This window comes from Mus caroli, unplaced genomic scaffold (genome assembly GCF_978045245.1).
Source record: "Mus caroli unplaced genomic scaffold, Mus_caroli_1 scaffold_3, whole genome shotgun sequence".
In the NCBI taxonomy this organism is placed as follows: domain Eukaryota; kingdom Metazoa; phylum Chordata; class Mammalia; order Rodentia; family Muridae; genus Mus; species Mus caroli.
Genome location: NW_028227258.1, coordinates 41,506,739 through 41,532,586, shown reverse-complemented (window position 1 = coordinate 41,532,586; position 25,848 = coordinate 41,506,739). Strand labels below are relative to the sequence as shown.

The following is a 25,848-nucleotide window of genomic DNA, read 5'->3' as shown; positions in this document are numbered from 1 at the left end:
TTACTTTCTGTCTTTTTTTTTCTATGAGCTCTACCCTGTACAGTAGTGTCCACAAGATAATCGTTTAAATTTTACTGAGGTGACAAAGAGGAGGGAGGGACTGGAAGGATTAAAGGGGCGCTAGAAACAGCAGATAGAAAGAGTGGGAGAGATGGAGGGAGCAGAGAGTGAGAACAATAGAAGTCTGATTATTTTTTGTGTGGTTATGTTTATGTTCATGTTTGTATGTGGGTGCAAAAGAACCTGTGTGTGGATATGTATGGAATCTGGAGTTCCATGTCCATTGCTCCCTTTATAACTTTCTAGTTTATAATTGTAGGCAGTGTCTCTCCCTGGACCTTGGGCTCATGGTTTCTGTGAGGCTGAGTAGCTAATAAGCTTCAAGGACTCTCTTGTCTCCAGGCTAAGGCTAAGATTACCAGCCTGTGCAGTTGCACCCAGCTTGAACCCAATTCAATTCTGTGTACCTGTGCAGCAGGTACTTTAAGAACGATGGAATTTCCCAGGCCCGAATAGCTTTTCTTAGCCAATGGTTTCCGTTCATGACATTGTGTGAGAAAATGTAAATGTGTTTTGGTAGCACCATGTAGATTGCCAACCATGTGCAGAACTTTAACCTATATTTCCAAGAAGTAAAATTACCTTAAGTATTCCATTTCTTTTTAAAAGTTGTCTGTGGATAGTAACACAAAACTATTTCAAGTAGTAATCTCATTGGCCCGCCTTTTAAAAGAATGTAAATTATGAGAATTTATAAAAATCATCATTAATTCTTGCTTATTCCATATAATTATAACATTTTCCCCACGTGGGTTCAAACATGATTATTGGATGACACAGGCTGGATGTGGTTCTCTTAATGTTACTGGAGTCTAAGCCTATGTTAGGATGCTGTTACAAGCCCCAAGCCAGTGTGCTATGATTATGTTACAGGCAGGTTCCAGTCCATGCTGTTCTTGGTGTTTTGTTTTTGTTGTTTTTTTTTTTTTCTTACTATTGTTGCTCTAGTTGTAGGAAGTGACTTTAAACCTGTAAACTGATATCTTCAAAATCTGCTCTTAATTACAGTAGTGCAATTATCACACCTTGGCAATGCTATTAAATATTAAACCACATGTTTCCTGCAGCATGGCTGGTTTTAAAGACCACAGGCAAATGTAATACAATTGTTTTAAAAGAATGCACTTCAGGTACAGTGCTGTGTAATTTTGCTAATCCCTGTTGGAAAATGCAATTCTCCAAGGCTTGCATAAAACATAATAATCAAATGAACAAAAGCACAATGAGACACAGAGATTGATTTTTTTTGGTTAAATTAGAGACAAATAGAGATAAATAGATGTGACCAAGAAATATATATGTATGTATGGAAATTTATTGGAAAAATATCCACAGAAATTACACACAATTATTTGTTTCTATGTCTGGTTAGAAACTCTCTCTCTGAGAAGGCATCCATTTAATAAGAGGAGGTTTCATAGCAAAAGAATCAGTCATTTAAAGTTTGGAAAAGAAAAATGAGATCTTAGATCTAACAGAGATTCCCCTAAATATTTTGCTGTGGTAGTGACCTTCCAAAAAAAAAAAAAAAAAGGAAGTTTTTAAAAAAAAATGTGACCATAAAGGACATTGACAGTGCTTTCCATTAATTCTGAATTAGTGAACAAAAATATAGTGATTTAGAATTAGGAACCCCGAATTTCCAATCTTGATGCCAAGTCAGATGACAGTGCTCATCATAGGTTGAATGAGTTTTAGACGAAAGTAATAATTTGAGTTCAATAGCAAATTAGTTTGAATGAACAACCTCAGTGACCCTTTATTCTTCTTTCTTAAAAGGTTTTAATCCTTTAATTTGTTTCTATACATTGATTATTTAATTCACTGTTTTTATATTGTTATTAGAACACAAGAAAGTATAGAAATTAACCAAATAAATAATTGCACACACATTCAGTGGAATAAATACTATGAAAAGTTAAATACTACTATAGTGTTGGTTTAGAGTCATGAAAAAATAGTATTGATGTAATATAAGTAGATGGAATAAAGATCCATTGCAAACTCTGTAACTCCAGTAGTTGACTTTTAGTTTTGAAAGGCAACTTTGTGGCTAGTGTGACTTTTTCCCCACTAATTTAAAAAGATTGAATTTTATGTGTTCTGATGTTTCGCTTGCATGTATGCCTCTGTATCATTAGGATTCCTGGTGAATGGAAGGCCAGAATAGGCATTGGATCTCTTGGATCTGGAGTTACAGGTTTTTGTGACTGACCATGTGGTTGCTGGGAACTGAATCTAATTCTTCCCATGGCCTCTGCATCTGCTCCTGCATCCAGGTTTCTATCCCTGTGTTCCTTTCCTTACAGCTTACAGCTTTTAATGGTGAACTGTTTAATGAAACCTTTTCTTTCGCAAGTTGTTTTTGGTCATGGAGTTTCATGATAGCAATAGTAAACCTGACTAAGACATTTGTTTTCTATAATCAGAATATTTAATTTTAAAGTATGTTCTTTTTTTATTAGATATTTTCTTCATTTACGTTTCAAATGTTATCTCCAAATTCCCCTATACCCTCCCCCTGCCCTGTTCCTCAACCCACCCATTCCCACTTCCTGGCCCTGGCATCCCCCTGTACTTGGGCATATGATCTTCGCAAGACCAAGGGCCTCTCTTCCCGTTGATGACCTACTAGACCATCCTCTGCTACATATGCAACTAGAGACACAGCTCTAGGGCTACTGGTTAGTCATATTGTTTTTCCTCCTATAGGGTTGCAGACCCATTTAGCTCCTTGGGTGCTAAAGTATGTTCTTAAAAATATTATATACTTTCATGGAAGCACCAGCTTGTAATAAATCCATGTAATGAGTGTTTATAATAAGTATATATAATCTCATATTTAAAGTACTTTATTTAACTCTTTCTTTAATTTTAGATAATAAATTTAGTATCCTCCTCATAATTTTCACTCCTATAGGAATGCTGCATGAATCTCTTTAGTAATCAGAATCCTTTAAAAGCTGAATACTTTTGTAGAAATATTAGAAAGGATACTTATTATAATAGAAATAGTTACTTCATACACACACACACACATACAAATACACATATGAAATGCTTTTTTCTGTTCTATCCCCCCCCCCTTTTCTGACTGCCCACATTAAGGTCAAATATAAAAGAATATTAAAAAAAATAACAATAGAGGAAAACTGATTTTACTTGAGAGTCTAGATTCTAACCTGGCTTGGTGTTAGTGCCATTGGAAAATGTCTGTGTGCTGGCCATGTAGTAAAAACTATTCAAATAATATCCAATTATATATGTGTGTGTATATATGTGTGTGACTTTTCCCCCACTAATTTAAAAAGATTGAATTTTATGTGTTCATAAATATCATGTTCATGTTATCTCCAAATTCCCCTATACCCTCCCCCTGCCCTGTTCCTCAACCCACCCATTCCCACTTCCTGGCCCTGGCATCCCCCTGTACTTGGGCATATGATCTTCGCAAGACCAAGGGCCTCTCTTCCTGTTGATGACCTACTAGACCATCCTCTGCTACATATGCAACTAGAGACACAGCTCTAGGGTTATATATATGTGTGTGTGTGTGTGTGTGTGTGTATTGAATATGATTCAACAGTTCTCCAAACTATGCATCTGCCCAATTTTAAATTATATCCAATCATATACATATTATCTTTGAATGTGATTCAGTACTTTTGGTGTAGTGCTCAGGAGGTAAAGCAACATGATCTGGACTTCCCAATCATCCCTGCACTTCATGGTTATTCCCAGCTACCTAATTATTCGAGACTCACTGTGGTTGTAGGAATCTATCTCCAAACAAACCAACACAAAACCAAACAAAATTAAAGTAAACATTCAATCTACAGATAAAATGTGTTTAATTAACTTACTTCAGCATCAAACACTTAGTTATATTACCCTTGTTCACACAAATGGGTCACTAGCCCACAGTTTCAAATAAATAATACTACCTCAAAAACAACAAACAAATGTTATAATTTCAATACTTGTCACACTGAGGCAGAATAATCTCAAATTTGGGACTTGTCTCAACAAGCCTCAAACAACAAACAAAACAATGAAAAAAAGCAATGTTCCCCAACTTTGTAGCCAATAATTGCTATGTCAGATATTTTGAAGCATGTTAAATTCTTGAATTTTAACCCCCTTTAGAAGATACTAAGTTATAATTCTTAACTAGAACTAAAACTCTTATGAATTTATTCATTTGCACGGATGCCTTTTAAATTTAGATTTATTTTTAAATAATACCCTAAGCAACCAATATTGGTTGTATTAATGAAGCAGCATGATTATTTGTCTATCTATCTATCTATCTATCTATCTATCTATCTATCTATCTATCTATCTACCTACCTATCTATCATGCTAACCTAAGAAAAACACATCTTTTTCTGGCTTAACTTAAAACCCTTTTATTGTTTTAATTTTGTATAGATATTTAAGGGAACTTAATATCTTAGACCATTTTGGCTGCATAGTTTTAATCCTGTAGATTACCTTGCATATTTTTAATATCACAGTGTTACTGAAATATGTTGCACATACCATATAGTTCACCCTTGAAATTATAATTCTGTAGCTTTTAGTCTATTCACAAGTGGCATCCTAATTACTACAAATTCCACGACGTTTCCTTCTTATTTCCAAGAAATCAAATTCCCATTAGCAGACCCCACCTCGTTCTTTCTACAGCCCTTGGCAACCACTAATCTGCTTTCTATTGATTTGCCCAGACTAGGTATTTTATAAATGGAATTATAAAATGCTATCATTTATATATGGCTTTTCCCCACTTAGCATAATGGTTAGTGGCTCATCCACAGCAGACAATGTTTGTGTCGTCACTCTTTACAGACAATAATAGGCTGTGGTATGGGGATGCCACACTTATTTTTCATTTGTCATTTTACTGACTTTGGGTTGTTTCTTTGTGTCAGTTATTGATAATGCCTATCAATAATACAGTGAAAATCTGTGTACACATTTTAACATGGAAACATCATTTTTATTTCATTATAATCCTCCTATAACATAAGTGTAATTGCTGGCCATATAACTCTGTTAATTATACATTGATTATACTCATGTGGTTCCTATGCTAACACTCTAAGATAGCAACAAATTGTTTTCTAATGAGCTAGCATCTTTGCATTCATATGGCCAGCTCATGACCAAGAGAAAATGTAGTTCCTTGATGTTATTGCCCTTGTCCCTGAGTTTAGTGATCTCACTCTTCCTCTGAGTGAGCATATTTGAATTTTCATTACCATTCTCTATTTTGTTTGGAGACTATCTATTATGAAGTGTTTACCCATTTAAGATATAAGGAGACAGAGGTTGCCTTATTGAGTTGAATTGTTACATATTCTAGAGAAAGTCTTCTATCAGATATGAGTTTCTCTTTTTTCTTTGTGTTTATGAATCTTTTGATTAATTCAAAGTCAGAAAAGCATGTTCCTTTGAAATGTTTTAAATTTTAGCTTTTGTTTAGGTTCTGGTTATTTTAAGTTGGATGCTCTGTGAGTCAGGAAGTCTCACTTTACTCCTTTGTGATATTTCTGCAGTACTTGTCCTTCCCCACATTGGATAGTCTTGCTTTTCTTTGCAATAGTAAATTTATCATAGGTATCAGAGTCACTTTGTGTATACACACACACACACACACACACACACACACACATTTCTATATATCTGTCTATCTATCTATCTATCTATCTATCTATCTATCTATCTATCTATCTATCTATTATCTATCTATCTATCTATCTATCTATCTATCTATCTATCTACCTATCTATTTATCTTTCTCTTTGGATATTTTATCCTTTGCATTCAGGTTAACTTTAGAACCGTTTTGTCACATTTTGAAAGCAAAACCAAACAAAACAAACACCAAGTGTAATTATCTATGAATTGGGTCATTGTGTCAATCCAAAGAATAGAACCATCTTTATAATGGGATAATATAATATATAATATAATGGGATATAATGGGACTTTTTTTCCATTCAAAAATCATTTAAAGAAAAGCCATAATTCTCTGTAGTTTTCAGTTTTTTGTTGAATTTATTCATAAATATTTTATTCTTTATAAAGTGATTCCAAATAGAATTATCAATTTTTAGATTATTCATTGTTGCCTGGACCATCCAGTACTTGATACAAATGGAGTAAGTCACCGATTAGATTCTGTTATCAACTTGCCCTCTAAGAAGGAATCTCCTGAAGTGAGAAATTGCCTCCATTGGCTTGGCCTAAAAGTATGTCTGTGGGGCATTTTTGATGGTTAATTGATGTTGAGGACCCTGCCTTCTCTGAGTGGTACCAACCCTGAACAGTTGGGCTTGGGTACATAAGAAATGTAGCTGATGCAGCTTAGAGGTAAGGCAGTAAGCAGGTTTCTCCATGGTACTTGCTTCAATTTCTTCCTTCAGGTTCATGCGTTGAGCTCCTGCCCTGACTTCCTTTTGTCGTAGGATTGTTACCTGGGGGTAATAAAGCCTTTCCCTCCCAAAGCTGGTTAGGTCAGTGTTTTGTCACAGCAACAGAGGAGCAAACTAAAAGAGGGTTATCTTTGAATGTGTTTCCTATTGTATGTCACTTCTTTGTCAGTGTAATTTGAGGTGCTTCCATGTTACTTCATGTATTTATAGTTGTTTATTCTTAGTGTTATGGAGTTTTCTAGGGTATGAATGTATTTCATCACATATATTTCATCTTTTTATTAAGTATTTTCTTTATTTACATTTCAAATGTTATCTTCTTTCCTGGTTTCACCTCCGAAAACCCCTTGACCTCTCCTCCCTCCCCCTACTCACCAATCTACCCACTCCTGCTTTTGTCTTTACAGTTGGGAATATGGAACAACATTAACATTAATATTCTTTCATGAGACTTTGGATAAATACACTAAACATTATTTCAAGTGTAAAACAGCAGGGCTGGGATATATGTGCCAATAGTTGGCTGTTGAAACTACAACCATCATTTTGAAAAGTGACTGCAACACTTCACAGGGCTATTACCAGTATAATGCTTTTCATACTTGAACAAAAACACTGTATGGTATATCTTTTTCATTTTACACATTTTCAATACAGATTGGAGCTTAGTTATAGTTTAAGATTTTCTTTTTCTTTTCTATTCACTAATCATATAGAACTTAACGTTTTTTGGCTATTTAAATTTTCATCATGAAAGATTCTTCATGTGCCATTTTTGCCACTTTCAATTTAGTTTTTCCCCTATCTTTATTTGTAGGAATAATTAATTTATTTTTGTGTGTATATATGTATAATTAAGGTGTATAGTACTGACACATGTATGGAAAATTGATCAATTGATTAGAATACTATTGAGAAATAGATTCTGTAGGCACTGAAACTTAATTATGGGAAAGTGACTCCCAATGATAGATGGTATTTAAGGGAAATAGTATTTTATTGATATACATATGATGTGATTTCCAGTCTTAAACTGTATAGATGTCATCTCAAAGGCATGACTTATTAAAAGGTGAAATACGAAATTGCAAAGCTTCCTGAAAAATGCTAAAGGAGGCTTTACTGGTTTTGAAGAATATTTCAAATAAATGGGCCCCTAAAAGCACTAACCATATATTAGAAAACATAATAAATTGAGCATCATTAAGTATAAAAACTTTTATATTTAAATTATTTTAGAAATATTTTAGATTCCCATCATAAAACAATTTGGTTATGCACCAAGATGATCTTGTCCTTAACTTGAGCTACACAAAAATGAAGGACTTCAGGGGGAATGATGAATTGCATATTAGTAGGTTGGAAATTAATTTACCCTTGTACATTGGAAATCAATAATCTAAGTTCTGTAGCCTTCTGAAACCCAGTATGTTGTTTTTATAACTTGGGAAACAATACATTCATAATTAAATTTAATTATTATTTACTTTTCAGTTTGTAAAATTGAAAACAAGAGCAAAAAAAAAAAAACCCTACAAAGAACAAAGTACAAAAACTATTGTTTTGTTACCTAAATATTTGAAAAATTAAAATAATTACCCATGTAGGCTAAAATTTGATATCAGCTCTATGTTCTTGATACTTATTAAGTTATATACAATTGTTGGTGTAAAGTGTACCATTAAATTAAAATGTAGCTTATAAATTAAATTTAGTTTTAGAAAATCCAATGCACTGGCAATGGTGTATTTGCTACCTATATGGTTTGTCTGTGATGTATGGTCTTGATTTAATATCCCTCAAAGACTTAATAGCACGAAAATTGGCCTGATTTATTTTGAAATAAAAAATGTTTGGATTTATATGTACAATTTAAAATATAATATGTGGGTTGTTCCCTAGGATCTGATTCTAAATTTTGATTAAAATTTGCGGCACTCTTTTCATACTTTGGCACTCTCCGTTTTGGTACACATTACCCAATTTTGAACTAGATCATTATCATACACACTTATCAATATGATTTTGAACTTACCTTTACAGATTTTTCTCTTTTAAATTTGCATTGGCTTTAATGAATCTGAGATTATTTTAGGAAACTAATTGCTATTCTGAAAAACCCTGGCAGTTTGGCTAGTTGTGTGTGACACTCTTTTTTTTTTTTTAACACCTATTTTGAAGAAAGTCTGATGAGAAGATTTCTCCTGCAGCTGCATCATAGGACTAGAGAGTTTGTGGCTTTTGAATTTCACTGTCGATTTTAATGAATCCTACCCAATTAAAGCCGCGTGCCTATTTTTCATGAGCCCTTGATCAATACAATCGATTATATTTTTACATAACTGCATAGACGTAATTTCTTTGGTGGGTGTGGGAAATTAAATCACTGTTTTAATGTGTTGCAGACCTGTGAGAAGCTGGAGAATAATTTTGATGACATCAAGCACACGACTCTTGGTGAGCGAGGAGCTCTCCGAGAAGCAGTGAGGTAAGTCTGGGTCACCATAGCAACAGTCACAGATGTGGTAAAGAAAAAGTCATTCTTCATTATTGGGGGAACAAATGAGTTCATTGCCACCATTCAGCTCTGTTCTCTAAGGTATTAATTTGTCAGTGGAGAGACTTCCCTTGAGGCTGTACTTTTGGTTTTGAAGCTGCATAAATGTTAAGCCTCAGTGCACAGTAAAAAATGTAAATGTTTAATTTGTTACTTAAAAAGCTTACGGGGTGTCTTGTTTTATATTTAGACTAAGTTGTGGGATTGAATGGAAATATTGTTCATCTAAATTCTGCCTGTGAGTTTAAAATAAACATTGTGTAAAGGTAGCCTAGCTGAGTACTATTTCCTAATTAATAATTAATTTGAAAAGGGTTTCTTTTTTTTCATTTCATCTTCTGTTTTATTTCATTTAAAAAGTATTTTAAAGTGACTTACATTATCTCAGGATTCCAAAGCATAGAGTTACTTCGACTTGCATGCAAAGCCCTATGAATAGCCTTATTTTATTCACTTAACATTCCTATTTTTATTTTCTCAACACTCACTCCAGCCTTGATATCTTTTTTTAATAACCTTTAATGATGCATCCTTTAAATTCATTTGATCAAAATCAAAGAAAATGTAACCAGGCATTAACAATGTGTGAGCACTAAGCTTGTGATCCTCAGAACAAGGAAGTCACCAACAACAGTAGCACTCAAAGTTCCCAGCTTGAGCCATACAGCAGCAGTCTTCTGCATTATACAATGCAGTGGTATTTTCTTCTTCTTGTTGTTGTTGTACTCACAAAACTAACATTACTTTAAAAAATATCTTAATGTTCATTTATTTAAGATGGCTTTAAGATATAGAAAGTTAAAATATGGGAAACAGGAAATCTAACAGACTGGCTGCTTGCTGGTTTAAACACAATTTTGTTATTGCTTGCACACAGCTACCATATACTTTAGTTTAGAAGCCACTCTCATTTAGCAACCTCCCTTTTACCATGCAAGCAGCAGGAGAAAGTAATTAAATTTAATAGAAGCTGCCCTCATTTTGAAGCCACTTCTATTTAAAACCACAGGGGGAGGTAATTAAATTTACTGGAAACAGTAGCTTCTACACAAAGATACATGGTACTTCTGTATAGATGATTATGATGTCACAAAAAGGGGAATAATATATTACTAGTGTGGAGGAGAAATTACCAGCTGGAGCAAGGAAACCTATTTTATTGTTAATGCCTTTACTAATAAAAAAGATGGAAAAATAAAACTGAGTGTGCAATCGAGAATTTGTGTCTCTATAAAATACACTGACAGTCTAAGAAAGTTTAAGTTATCCAAAATAATTTTAAATTAAAAATTAAAAACAAATTATACTGTAGAAAAGTCTAGGACAGGAATTATGAATGAATTCCTGTGTTTAAATACGTCCTGGATTCTGTACTGAAAACCATGGTGCCACTAAAAATTCAACATGCTATTTATGTAGAGCTTATAATTTTGAATATGTGAAATGTGCATACTAATATCTATTTAGAAACCAATTATTTTGGCAATTTAATTTCCATTTATCTTGAAATAAACACGTTGAAAAACAGGAAGACAAAGAGGATGCCAGCTCTCATGCTTTTGAATAAAAGAACTGAAGACCAAAACCACAGAGAGAATTGAAAAGGGCCATGTGAATGGACGTGGATGTGAATGGGGAAACACAGTGAACACAAGGACTTGCTAGCATTGGAGGAGATCTGTCCTGCAGACAAACCAAGTCGAATTGTAGGAGAGCTGTAGATAAAAAAAAAAGATCATTATTAAGTTCAGCCAATTTAAAAAATCAGTACTATTTATGCCATACAGGGAGATCTTGCTCGTAAAATCAGAATGAATGGATGGGGGTGGGAACACAGCATTAATTACGTAGTTGGGGTGACCTCTGACTACCCATGCAGTGAGTAGGGCAGCAGTCCAGATAATTTAATTCTGAATTTAATCACATGGTGGTGAAATGCACTTGTTTACTTAGGCTGACTATTTTATGTGTCCACCTACACACACTTTCATGCCTGGACTCACCAGACGCAGTGACATAATTTAGCAACCAGTAGCATTAGACTGTATAGTATCATGTCGGTGGGCACTTTCTGTTTTTAATACATCAGGGGCTCATTCTTTCACATGAAAATATCTAGACAGAGGAGACCATAGATGGAATTCAAGGAGAAAAAATTAATGCATCAGTTCAGAAGAACTGATCACAGAAAACCAATACTAAACACAGGCAATTGAAGAGGGTCACAGAGGCTAAAAGACAGTGTTGGAAGTAGAGTAGTATAGAGGACGCAGTGTAGTATAGAGTGGACTGTCAAGGTTTGCTTGAAGAACAGCAAGGCTGTGTTGGAAGACAAGATGATTTTTTTTAAACTACAACCATATGTGTAGATAGACTTTTTTGATCAATAATAAGTTTCTTCTATGTCATGAATTTATAAGCAGAAATGGAGCAGTAAGAGTTTTACTGGGACAGTGATAGCACCAAGACCCCATTGGGGCAGCATTAGACATTCAGAAATAACTTAGGCAAACATCAGTTAGCAAAGGGACTGACATTGGCAGGCTCTGTGAAAATATTTTTGTTAGACTTTGATGCAGATCACCCTTATATAGAATCTAGTGTCCTGTAAAACAAACAAAAAATTTAAAATATTTCAAGGAATTTTTTTTAGAAATTTTATGATTTTAGTGATAATTTGGGGTGTAAAACTATAATAAATTTACTGTTCTGTGGAGTTAGAGTACAGGGAGAAAGCGCCTTGTAGGGATAGAGACTATCATTTGCCTTTTTAAAAAATATTACTTTCACATCTGTAACACACCAGGTGATGATTACAGACCTGAAGGATACAGGCTGTGCCCTTGAGGAACTGGTCATTCAGTGGACGTGAAAGGGTAGGAAGGTCATATCTTCAGTTCTTCTCTGTTTCCACACACTTGACAGTAGCTCCTTTCTTTATCCTCGGTCAAAGGTTTGGCTTGGCAATGAAAGCATCCTTTTCCCCTTCAGGTCATTTCTACACCAGGCCTTCAGTGACTTCAGGTGTCCACGGGGTACCCTTGTTCTGAGACTGTTTAACTGGGGATGGAGATGGAAAGGGGCTATACCAGACCTGGCTGGAATTGACAGACTGACCTGAGCTCCTGGGGCCTTTCTTCTGATTGGTATCTTCTCTTCTAGTAAGCGTCTGCATCAGTGCACTTAGAGAGGCGTCAGCCTGTGCTCAACCCTCTGTGTCCTCATCCTGCTTCCTTCCTGGCTAGTCTTTGATATGGATCTTGACTCTGCTTCTTTTCAGTTTATGAATTGTTTTAATCCTGTCAGGGATTCTACATGTAATGATGCCCTTAGTCTGAATTCTGTTTATGTAAAAAATATATAGGAACCACAGCTTTCTTTTTGGAATATTCTGGGTAAATAACATTGGATAAGCATAGTAACAGACACACACACACACACACACACACACACAGAGAGAGAGAGAGAGAGAGAGAGAGAGAGAGAGAGAGAGAGAGGGTGAAAAAGAATTACATGCAGATTTATTTTTCTTTTTAGATACTTTTGAGATGCTGAAGTCTACCCCACGTGTGGAATTGCATTTACTATAGGAAAAAATATAATCCTACAGTTTAGGGCAGAGAGTGAGGTTGATGCGGCCATTTGTAGTTTGTTAGTATTTTGATGTCTGTAGCCATTGGAAGGTATGGGGTTTTCACAAGAGTAGTTCTTCAAACATTTTAGGACTTTAAATTTAAATGCAGTACTATCAGCCAAGTGAGGCTTGGGTGTGCCATGCAGTGTAGGATGGAGAAAAGCTTATAGCAGGGAGGTTCTTGTCTACATTCTGTGGACTATAGAGAGACTCAGAGCAGGGCTGCTCCAAATGCTGTGATGGTAGAATTATCTGTGCCTATCAGTGTGAGAGTAGCCTGCTACAGTGGCTCCCAAGCCTCCCAAATGCGGCCATTTTATAGTAAGAGTGGAATTGTTTATTTTAAGTATTTAAATATTTCACTTAAAGGATTCTTGTGATTATGGTTTGAATGGTACTTCCTACAAGGAAAGTTTTATATGGCCAGAATGATGTGGGATGGATGTGCAGTGATGGAGTTCCAGTGAACAGACAGGCCACTGTGAGGCAAGACAAGTGTCATGCATATCAAATGTCATTGTGTTCTCTTCCTTATGAAGATGGCAGAAAAGATCTATTAACAACAGAGTACCCAAGCGATCAAGAGTGAGTTAATATAAAAGAGAAAAAAATCAGTATTATTCTCTAAATCTCTATTTGTTTCTAAATATCCCAAGAGTGTCAACCACAAAAAACAAACAAACAACAACCACAAAACCCTAAGAAGAAAAAAGAGCATGGTGTATAGCTCTATGGCGGAGCTCCTGCATAGTGTATGTAAGGCCCTTGGTTCAATCTTCAGGACTCAAAAGAAATAAGCTCTCAATATAGTTCAACTGTAAAGAAGAAGACCATTAATGAGAGGGATCATCTTTACAGTAGATGGAGAAATTCATAAGCTTTCTTTGTACTATAGTCAGTCAGTGGCTCTTGTTGACAGTGATTCCTATAATGATCTAGTGGAGTTATGCAGATAAAGTACACAAATTATTCAGAACATGTGGAATCACTTAATAAATTATATCAACTTTTGCTGTTTTCTTATATCTTACAGATATTCTTATCTGTAATGGGCAAAGCAAATTTCACATGTATTAAGGAGCTAAATGGAATAAAAATGAATAGGCCACATCCCAATGGATTATGGAAGTGAATCCATTTTTGAGGTGTGATGAGTGAAAATAATGAAGGAAAAATTATCAAAAATAATCAAAACCTTTGAGTACATTAAAAATCTCCTATAAATGGGAGCATATCAGCAAAATTTAAAGACTTCCCTTAAGTAAATTGCAACCTGTACAACCAATCAAAAAACAATCTTGGCACATCACTGAAAAAGTGTGATTTGGATTCTCAAAAATGTTCAGAGTATTTTGATCTGGTAGATAAAAGTATAAACTTAAAAAAATATACAAAATTCTTGAAAGAGACTATGACTACAGCTTAGTGGGCATACTGGTTCTGAGTGATAAGCCAGTCATTCTCAGGGTCTCAAAGGTCAAGAAGGATGGAATTTACCGACATTGAGGAGTGAAGTGTCAAGTACCATGTGGCACCTTAAAGTAAACATGCCCTTTTGTATTAATTTACCACCTATAAATACAATATATAGAAGTCATAAAGTTTATGGAAAATCTGAATAATTTTTAAGTTAATGGACTATAACCTTGGTCCATTTGAATACGATTTGTGTCATCGACAATAATATCAGTTTTATTTTACGTTTTTGTACAATATGGCTGGAAAACTCATAGATTTGATGTGAGGCATGAGAATAATAGAAGGGAATAATAAATGTATAAAAATTCATAATAAGATATCAAATTTTACCATGTTTCTATTTACTCTGTTTTTTTTTAATAGTATGGAGTATGTGTTTACAATAATTTGCTCCAGTCATAGATGTTTATGGAACTGATTTGGGACTGTGGTCTTCACATGTAAGATGCCAAAGGCATGATATATACTTTTCAATCACACATCCTAGCACTTCTTTTCTGTGGAAGTCTTTTACAGAAAGTCTGTGAAAATGATGACATTAAAGACCCTTATCTAAGCACAAGGAAAAAAAAACCGACATATTCTCCAGAACATGTCTTTGGTCCACTGTATGAAGTTGTTAGGAGTTACTTTGTGCCTTCCTTACAGAGCGTTTTTTTGCTATCTCAGCTGATTCTACCCTCTCATCACTTCAAGGTGATTTGATTTCTGTACTTTAATATTTGCTGCCTGTCTTGGACCCTGTAATGAAGTCTGAGTGTAACAGGGAAGGTGAGGCCCTTTTACACATGTGTTTACTTCGACTACCAGAGGCAGAACTGAACAATGAATACTAAGTAGTTGACACATGGGTAGGATAAATATTAAAAGTGGATAACTTGAGAAACAGAGAAGTTAAATTCTGCAAAATAATGTGATGTAGAATGTAGTATTTTAAGGGGGAAAAACAGTTAACATGCTTTGGAAGCCATGAGCAAGGACTAAAGGACTCTGTAGAATTGAAAGTTGGTTGGGTTTAAGGATGTAGCTCACTAGGGGCTTAAGAATCAGTAATTGGAGAATAATACTTTCCAGATGTTTAAGGAGCAGGCTGCTGGGTGCCAGTGCTGCTTCTGGATCTTTATGATGTTGAGGAGCTGCCAGGGAATCCAGAACCCAGTCTTTCCCTCTTTGCTAGGCTTCATCACGTGTTGGGATTCTTGTCACTAGGTGGAGATGTTGAGTCGTACAATTTATGTTGGCTGGCTTTTTTTCTGGTGTGTGTAATAGAATTTGAAGGTGCAATGGAAACTCAGCATAGATGCAGAGTCAAGAAATCTATTCTAACCATGTCAACGTAGAGAGCGATTTCTAGGAGATACAATCAGTCTACCTGTCATTTGATTCAAAAGGTTAAAACGGCTGTAATGCTCTTGATTCTTTACTTTGGATTATTAGAGTTGGCAGAAATAGGAATAATAATCTAAACTTTATGTGGGAAGATTGTCCAAGGGACACTTGAAAAAAGCAAAAATTATTTACGTTTCCAATCTCATCCTGTCTCAATATAAGAAAATAAGCATGTCTTTAATTTCCACCCCTCCCCCCCCCATCTTGAATGGTGGTGAGTCATGTTGCCAACTGATAATACAAGTTATTTCACTGTTTGGTACTGCTTTACCTATTCACTGTATTCCTTAATAAACTAGAATTTCTTTAATGGACTCTCCACCATAACTTGAACAAAGAATTTTCTTGCTGAGAAATTGTATTCATCTAAATAAGATCATTATCACTGTCCCACTTTTCATGTTTTGAGGATAAACATATGACTATAGGATACATATTGTGAGCAACTATGTATTATAATTGTGTTTACAAAGTATGTATATGATGTATGTATATAAAATCCCTTCTCCAAGTCAAAGAAAATGGGCAGCATGAGAGCCTGAAGGGATTTAGTATTCCCTTTGGCTTTTTTTTTCTTTATTACATTTCAAATGCTATCCCCAAAGTTCCCTATACCCAACTCCTGCCCTGCTCCCCTATCCACCCACTCCCACATCTTGGCCAAGGCATTCCCCTGTACTGGGGCATATAAAATTTGCAAGACCAAGGGGCCTCTCTTCCCAATGATGGCCGACTAGGCCATCTTCTGCTACATATGCAGCTAGAGACACGAGCTCTGGGGGTACTGGTAAGTTCATATTTTTGTTCCACCTATAGGGTTGCAGACCCCTTCAGCTCCTTGGGTACTTTCTCTAGCTCCTCCGTTGGGGGCCCTGTGTTCCATCCTATTGATGACTGTGAACATCCACTTCTATATTTTCCAGGCACTGGCATAGCCTTACAAGAAAGAGCTATATCAGGATCCTTTCAGCAAAAACTTGCTGGTGTATGCAAAGGTGTCTGCGTTTGGTGTCTGATTATGGGATGGACCCCCGGGTGGGGCAGTCTCTGGATGGTCCATCCTTTTGTCTCAGCTCCAAACTTTGTCTCTGTAACTCCTTCCATGGGTATTTTGTTCCCTATTCTAAGGAAGAATGAAGTATCCACACTTTGGTCTTCCTTCTTCTTGATTTTCTTGTGCTTTGCAAGTTGTATCTTCGGTATTCTAAGTTTCTTGGCTAATATCCACTTATCAGTGAGTGCATATCAAGAGACTTCTTTTGTGTTTGGTTCACCTCACTCAGGATGATATCCTCCAGATACATCCATTTGCCCAAGAATTTAATAAATTCATTGTTTTTAATAGCTGAGAAGTAGTCCATTGTGTAAATGTACCACATTTTCTGTATCCATTCCTCTGTTGAGGGACAACTAGGTTCTCGAAGATATGGGCACTGGGGAAAGATTCCTATACAGAAGAGCAATGGCTTGTGCTGTAAGATCAAGAATTGACAAATGGAACCTCATGAAATTGCAAAGCTTCTGAAAGTCAAAAGACACTGTCAATAAGACAAAAAGGCCACCAACAGATTGATAAAGGATTTTTACCAATCCTAAATCTGATAGTGGACTAATATTCAATATATACAATGAGCTCAGTTTGGCGGTTCCTCAGAAAATTGGACATAGTACTACCGGAGGATCCAGCAATACCTCTCCTGGGCATATATCCAGAAGATGTCCCAACCGGTAAAAAGGACACATGCTCCACTATGTTCATAGCAGCCCTATTTATAATAGCCAGAAGCTGGAAAGAACCCAGATGTCCCTCAACAGAGGAATGGATACAGAAATTATGGTAAATTTACACAATGGAGTACTACTCAGCTATTAAAAAGAATGAATTTATGAAATTCCTAGCCAAATGGATGGACCTGGAGGGCATCATCTTGAGTGAAGTAACACAATCACAAAAGAACTCACACAATATGTATTCACTGATAAGTGGATATTAGCCCAAAACTTAGGATACCCAAGATATAAGATACAATTTGCTAAACGCATGAAACTCAAGAAGAATGAAGACCAAAGTGTGGACACTGTGCCCCTTCTTAGAATTGGGAACAAAACACCCAGGGAAGGAGTTACAGAGACAAAGTTCGTAGCTGTGATGAAAGGATGGACCATTTAGAGACTGCCGTATCCAGGGATCCATCCCATAATCAGCTTCTAAACGCTGACACCATTGCATACACTAGCAAGATTTTGCTGAAAGGACCCAAATATAGCTGTCTCTTGTGAGACGATGCTGGGGCCTAGCAAACACAGGAGTGGATGCTCACAGTCAGCTATTGGATGTATCACAGGGCTCCCAATGGAGAAGCTAGAGAAAGTACCCAAGGAGCTAAAGGGATCTGCAACCCTATTGTTGGAACAACATGATGTACTAACCAGAACCCTGGAGCTCTTGTCTCTAGCTGCATATGTATCGAAAGATGGCCTAGTCGGCCATCAATGGAAAGAGAGGCCCATTGGACTTGCAAACTTTATATGCCCTAATATAGGGAAATGCCAGGGCCAAAAGAATGGGAATGGGTGGGTAGGGAAGTGGGGGGCGCTATGGGGGACTTTTGGGATAACATTGGAAATGTAATTGAGGAAAATATGTAATAAAAATATTAAAAATTAAAAAAAAAGAAGCTAGACTCCAGAAATTCAAATAACCCCATTAAAAATGGGGTACAGAGCTAAACAAAGAATTCTCAACTGAGGAATACAGAAGGACTGGGAAATGCAAATCAAAACAACCTTGAGTTTCCACCTCACACCAGTCAGAATGGCTAAGATCAAAAATTCAGGTGACAGCAGATGCTGGCGAGGATGTGGAGAAAGAGGAACACTCCTTCATTGCTGGTGGGATTGCAAGCTTGTACAACCACTCTGGAAATCAGTCTGGCGGTTCCTCAGAAAATTGGACATAGTTCTAGGGGAAGATCCAGCAATACCACTCCTGGGCATATACCCAGAAGATGTTCCAACTGGCAATAAGGACACATGCTCCACTATGTTCATAGCAGCCTTATTTATAATACCCTTTGGCTTTTCTATATGTGCATTCTAATTGCAAGCAGGCAATCAGGTTCCATCAAATTATTTTTTAATAATTTAAAAAGGTATTTTAAAATATCTGAGAGTAGCAAATTAGAAAATATAGCAAATGACTAGAAAACTAAAAAACGGAAGGAAGATTCAAAATCATATGAAAGGAATGAGAAAGGATTAACTAAAGATTAACAATGAAAATTGTAGGTTGTTCAAGTAATAGCTAAAGAAAATTTTCTCTTTAAAAATCTGAATAACTTGTATGATGTTACCAGTGACTTTGGTTAAACATTGTAGCATATTTGTGTGTTCAGTATTTTCAGAAATAAATACACAACATTCCTATAATTAGAAATACACAGCCATGTATGTGCATTGAAAAATATAAAAAGTTTGTTCACCATATTCGTAGATAAAATGCTGGTGTTCTTCTGTTTCAATTGAAATTTCGTACTATTTTACCCAAATTTTCTCTCATTGACTTCAACACAAGGATCATCACTACAGCTCCTCCCCCAAATCAAAGAGTGCAAGTGTTCCCTCCTGGAGCAGAATTTCACTGTACCCATTGCTGTTATAGAAAGAGAGGTACTTCAAGGGTGACAGTGATTTTTTTTTTTTTTGACTTGGTTTCTGTCATCTAACACATGAGTAAGAACTCAAGATGATTACCATTAGGTTTTCTGGAAATTGAAGACAAAATTGCATGACTGCTTTATAGTTAATGTGTTTGCTAGAATAAGCATTAATGACACAGGTCAGCAAATGCATATGGTTAATCCCAGGAGATGATGCAACCCAGGTAATTAATTTCACGTTCATTGTACAGAGTAAAAACCATTGCATGACTGCACACGTGTTTATGCACGAGCATGTTTTCTTTTGCTTGCTTGTAACACACACACATGTACAAAGGCTGTTTATTCATTCACCTTTGTTGGTGAGACTGAACGCAATTTCAGATGGCTTGTATAATTTTTACCATTCATGGGGAATTAAGTAAAGTATTACATTGCAATACTTCCTAATGTTTATTAAAATCGCAAACATGCTCAGGAATAGCACTTCTGGATTGTTTATTGATTTGGTGTCAATTGTGTATACATTTTAATATTTATTATTATTTGATGCGACTGGATTCTTTGCCTTCAGGTATATAGGCAAAGAATGTGTTTACAGGGCCCATGGAGTCCAGAAGAAAGCATCAACTCTCCCAGATAGTTCTGAGCTGCCAGTTGGGTGCATACAACTATTTATGTTTCCAATCCCATCCTGTCTCAATGTAGGAACCTAAGAATACCAAACCCATGTCCTATGTTAAAGCCCTTAATACCCTTGAACATCATACATTTCTCTAAACACTGGATATAAATTTTGAATATTTTTAAAGCATGGTATTGTTTTCACTGCTTTAAAATCTAATGAGGACTCCAATGTGATGATGAATATTGATTATGTAATTATCATTAGAGATTCTGCAAAAATTTGGCACCTAAAAATCAAATGCAGGTATCTCTCTCTCTCTCTCTCTCTCTCTCTCTCTCTCTCTCTCTCTCTCTCTCTCTCTCTCTCTCTCTCTCTTTCTCTATATCTATATATTCATAGTCATTGACATAGGAATTAGTGTGTCCACCCAGGTGTGAGTACTGTATTCTAAGCACTGCTTGATTAAGGTCATTGTTTTTAGGACAAAAAAGAACTCTCACTATTGTGGATGCCTTTTATGATTAATTTCATACATTTTGAATAATAACCCCATTAGGATAACTTATTGAAATGACTCTACTGACAAGATGAACATTAGAAATGTAAGAAACATAAGGCCAAGAATGGATTTTTCCCCAGTTCTTAACAATTACAGCTTTGTAAAGACTAGAGCAGTGGACCTTCATCTCTAGAACATGACCCTTTCACAGGGGTCACCTAAGACCATCTGAAAACACAGATATTTACATTACAAATTCATAACAGTAGCAACATTACAGTTAGGAAATAGCAACAAAACAAATTTTACAGTTTGGGCTCACCACAACATTAGAATTGAATTAAAGAGTCACAAATTGTACTTAGTATTCCCAGAACTAATGGAAGGGTGCTCACTAGAGGGAAGGGAGGCAGATTTTGTTTGCTACCAAAGAGGAGTGCAGAGCTAAGTTCTTCCTCTGGAATGCTGATCGGCTGAGATACGGAATCTGAATGAGCAGCTAATAGCTAAAATTATTTAGGAGATAAAAATTGGTACTGTGAGGATTAGCTCTAATTTTAAGTATCCATAATTGAAGTGGCGCATTATGATTTTAATGTTTTGATAATCTTGTTAACAAGCTGTTGTGTATACACTATCATATTTTAATGTAGTTACAGAGCTTAAGTAAACCATAACGTAAATTGCTTTTTGAATCAGGCTTTTACAAGTGGAAAATTAGTGGTTTACATGTTTTGAATATGTATTTTGTAATTATATTTGGCATGTTCTACAACTTAAGGAGAATAATAGAATGGCTTTATAGATAATAGACTATTGTTTAGGAACACATTGTTTTTTTTTTTTTTTTTTTTTAAATCCACTTTCATCTACCTGGGTGCATTTCATTTTATGCTAAGATACAGTAGCTGACTTCTTTGATTACTCCAAGTCATCTCTTATGGACAGTTTACGTCGAAGACCTTGTCTGTCTTTCATTTCTTTTCGTCCTTTTAGTTTGAATTTTTAAAATGAAATTTACTTTACTCTTAAGAACTTGCAAATCAGAAACATTGCATGACTAAATTAACACAGCCACACATACAAGTCTTTCCCTAGACCTAAAATCTATACATCTTGGTTAATTTTTACATATTTAGAGTAGCCATTCTGAAGCCAGGGAGACTCATCTTGTATTTTACACAGCCACTATAAATCACATTTCCATGCAATTATCCAGCAGGAAACATGAAAAAAAATTCAAGACAGAGTCAACACTAGAAAAATAGTGGGTCTTATGTCCTCTTTGACGATTCCTGTATCCTTCACCTGTATCTGTTCTTTATCATTCAGCATTATCCTTTATTTTCCTCCATACATGTTACATTACACTATATATACACACATACACACATACACAAACAAACACACAGGTACATATATGCACATGCATGCACACACACACACACACACACATGTACTATAGTCTAGGATCCACATTTAAGGAAGAACATGTGTTGCTTATTTTATTTTTCTTTCTTTCTGAAAATGAGCAGCTTCCCTTAACATTATACAGTCTAAGTCCACACATTTTCCTGGAATTATGTGACTTCAGTTGTCTTTAGAGCTTAATAGTATTCCATTTTATAGATGAAGATCTTATTTCCTATTTATCTGTTGATAGACTATTAGATTACTTTCACTTCCTTGCTCTCAGGAATAGCATTGAAATAAAAATAATGGTACAAATACCCCTGTGATAAGATATGGCATCCTCTGAGAATCTTCCCAGGAGTGAAGTAGCTGGGTCATAGAATAGCTCTATTTTTAATTTTTATTAGTAACTCCAAACTTATTTTCATAATTGCCGTAATTATATTCAGCTCATCAGCAGTGAATAAGTGTTTCTATTACTCTACATACTCACCAAAATTTGTCATTTCTTTGATTATTGCCTTTCTGCTGGAATGGGGCAGGATATCAAAGTATTTTTAACTTGTGTCCGATGACTAATGGTTGAGTATGTTTTTCTTTCATCTTTTTTCTTTTTGGATTTTGGGGACAGGGTTTCTTTGTGTAGCCCTGGATGTCCTGGAACTCACTCTGCAGACCAGGCTGGCCTCGAACTCAGAAATCTGCCTGCCTCTGCCTCCCAAGTGCTGGGATTAAAGGCGTGCACCCCTACTTCCCAGCAAGCCATCAAGTAGTTTCTGGGAGTTGAACTGGGGAACTCTGGTAGGGCAGTTGTTTGTCTCAACCACTGAGCCATCACTCCAGCACTTGACTAGTTTTTAAAGTAAATTTTGAACACTTGTGATTCTTTTTTTGAAACGTTCGATTCCCTTTACCACTTCTTGACTGCTGATTTTATTTTCTTGGTACTTAAGTCATATAGTTCTTTGTAAATTCTGAATATTACCATCTCTTCTCTCATATATCAGTATGTCTCATTGAGAAAAAATTAACATTTTTATACAGTATTTCAAGTTACTATGTTATATATTAAATTCTCTCCATTACTGTCCTGTAACTTCTCTGGAGGCAAACAAATTTCCCATTAAGAGAAACAGCCAAGATAGCTAGTAAATTATGTTATTGTTTTGAATTTGTTGCTTTGGTGGACAGGCAAGGTAACAAATAGTACAAAACAGAAGTATGCAGACTATTTTACACCAAAGACTACTTAATAACTATTTTATTTTCAGCATCCTGAATCATTTCCTTCCTATAGCTAGACTTCAGACAAACAAAGTATCCACAGTCATGTGAAGAGAATTGTCTTTACAAAAACAACAAACAAACAAAAAGTCAGCCAACTGAATGGGCTTAGGGGTTGTAGTCTACTCGTCACTGGTTGGGGAAAAATTGACTTAAATGTATTATAATAAACTCAAAAGAACTGGTTGAGAAATGTATCAAGAATTTGTGATTGTATTTCATGGACTAAACACTGTGAAGTCCTCTAATTTTAGTAACCAATTGACTGAAGAATGCTGACTTATGAGTTATAATCTCCTAATTTCTGGGATGTTCCATGAAATCAAATTATATATTGAAGAAAATAAACAGGCTTAAATATTAATGAAATCATATAACTTACAAAATTACCAATGCAAATCAAGGTGAAGAATAAGTATCAGGCTCCTGAATTAGTGAGTTTAAATTTTATGTCAGATATATGTGGCTTGTACTTTAACTCTGAGCCAACCGTGTGGTGAAGCAATGCAATGTTACTCACTAACTAGCAGCTCACCCCAGTGTGGCAGCTCTAAAAAGAGGCAGTTAGATGGTGGACCAATTGTCTACTGAAGCCACATAGAATATCTGTGACATGTTCACACATCGGTTTGGAATGCATCTTGTAGTCCAGAGCTCTAACCCCTTTACAGATTATGTACATATAAGACCAACTAAACACATACTTTCAGAAAATGAATTAATAAACACTCATTGAGCAAACCAGCAATAATGGACACAAAGAATGTTTAATGAATATTTTGTCATGAAATGAGTTCATATTTGAATACTTTGATCACTTTCTGTCTCTATCTCTCTTTTCCTCTCTCTCTCTCAAAGCTTTGGGGTGTAAGGCACCATGCCTATTTATGTATATTGCATTTCAAAAAAATAAATAAACAAAATCTTAATACTATTTCCTCTCTGGGTTCTAGTTCATTTCATTTTCTTCCCCTTCTCTCTCCCTCTCTCCTTCCCTTCCTTCCTCCCACCCTCCTTCTTTGTTCTATCCCTCCCTCCCTTACTTCTTCTTTTTCCATTTTTGAGGTATGAGTTCGTACTTTAGCCCAGGCTTGCCTTAATTTTATATCAGCTTTGTGCCTCAGTCTTCAAACTGGAATTATAGGCCTTAGCTACCACATCTGGGTATATGGTGTACACATATGTGTGTGTGTGTGTGTGTGTGTGTGTGTGTGTATGTGTATGTGTGTGTGTACAAATATACAAGCATATGCACATTTGTATGTAGGCTAAAAGAGCTCAGCGATTTAGCAAAACTGGCTGGCCAGCAAGCCTTAGGAAGCTCCCTGTTTCAGCTCCCCCTATTTAGAAACCACTGCTTTTACGTGGTTTCTCCGGCTCGGAACTAAAGTCCTCATGCTTGTAAAGTGAGCACTTTATCAAATGCACCATGCCCCCCAGTCTTGCCTCCATACATCTAACCAGTTTTAGTATAACGTTGTTAAGCAGGGATCAGTTAAAGGCTCCATGATGGAGGTAAGCAAGTAGTAAAATTTAGAAGTTGGTAAGTTAAAGCCAGATTAGTTCCTTTTGGAGTGCTTTTAGTCTGAAATTTCTAACTCTTCTGCATATCTATGTCAAAAGTTATAAAAACTTTTGCTTTACTAAAATATTAGAGAAATGCTACATTAATGTAATAAAATTGTAGTTATTTTATTACTAACATATAGTATACATAAAGATCACATAGCTAAACGAATAAGTAATGTTTTTATATTTAAGTGAATAGAAAATGAATCTATATTCATTTGTTTGGAGATTCAATACTCTTTATCTTTTCTGAGGAGACTAAAATACTAAGGTTACAGCCCTTGCAAACTTTTGCCTTACAGACATGTATGTAGTCCTCTTGCATTTAAGGCCCATTGGCTTAGTAGAGAAGTATTAGCAGTAATTTTATTTAGAACTGAACTCTTCTATACATTCTGTTTCAGTGGAAATAGGTGTTTGTCACTGAGCAACAAGGATAATCCCTTTAGTCAATATCTGGGCTGTGTTTACAAAACAATTATCCCCTTTCGCTTTCATGAGCATTTAGAGTAATCCCTTTCCCCCTTGTAGATGGGGAAGAAAAATGATTTACAGCCAGTTTAATTACTTCCTGGCATTGTATTCATCATTGTCATATTTTTTCCTTCATATTTCATTTTCCCTTCACTGCCTTATATGTTGTTTGTAATTCCATATTCTGTGAGGGAATATTCCTTGAGACATTCCTTGCCCAGAAGTGACACTCTGTTTAACATTTCAACATGTTAGATTAAAATGATATTTGGGATTTTACAATTTCTTATACTTAATAGTGAAACAAGAGTTGCTAAAAAAAATTCTGATTTTCATATCTTAACAAAGGAAGTCTTACCATTATGAATGTAATTTTTCAGTCTCTTGCTTTTTGAAATTCCTAATACCATTAAAAACATTTTTTTACTTCTTCAGGGTTCTCTATTTTGGGCTGAGAATATTGATTGGTCCCTTACAGATATACATTCTGTGTAGAAGTTGAAAAAGTTCTCTTGTGTCTACCTAAACCTAATGTTGTCATGCAAGACCTGAGCTCGATCAACAAAGTCAATTAGTTAAATTTAGCGTAAACAAAGCAGCTTAAACATTATTTTCTATTTCAACAAAATCATTTAATTTGCTTCACTTTTTTTCAAAGCTCTATTCCATCCAGACTTTTGACGTCTCTGCATTCTTGGCTCTGAAGATCTCATAACCTTCCTTTGGCTTCATCTAAGTATTTGTATCACTATGCCCTGTGGCT

The 25,848-nt window shown here is 35.6% G+C and overlaps 1 protein-coding gene across 2 annotated transcripts in view; it reads left to right on the top strand.

Moving 5' to 3' along the window:
- Positions 1-25,848, top strand: part of Dpyd (dihydropyrimidine dehydrogenase) — an 899,256-nt gene that overhangs the window by 108,187 nt on the left and 765,221 nt on the right. For both annotated transcript variants that reach the window (XM_021158977.3, XM_085835556.1), the window contains exon 3: positions 8,906-8,988. In XM_021158977.3, coding sequence (XP_021014636.1) covers positions 8,906-8,988 — 83 coding nt within the window. The remainder of the gene's footprint in view (positions 1-8,905; positions 8,989-25,848) is intronic.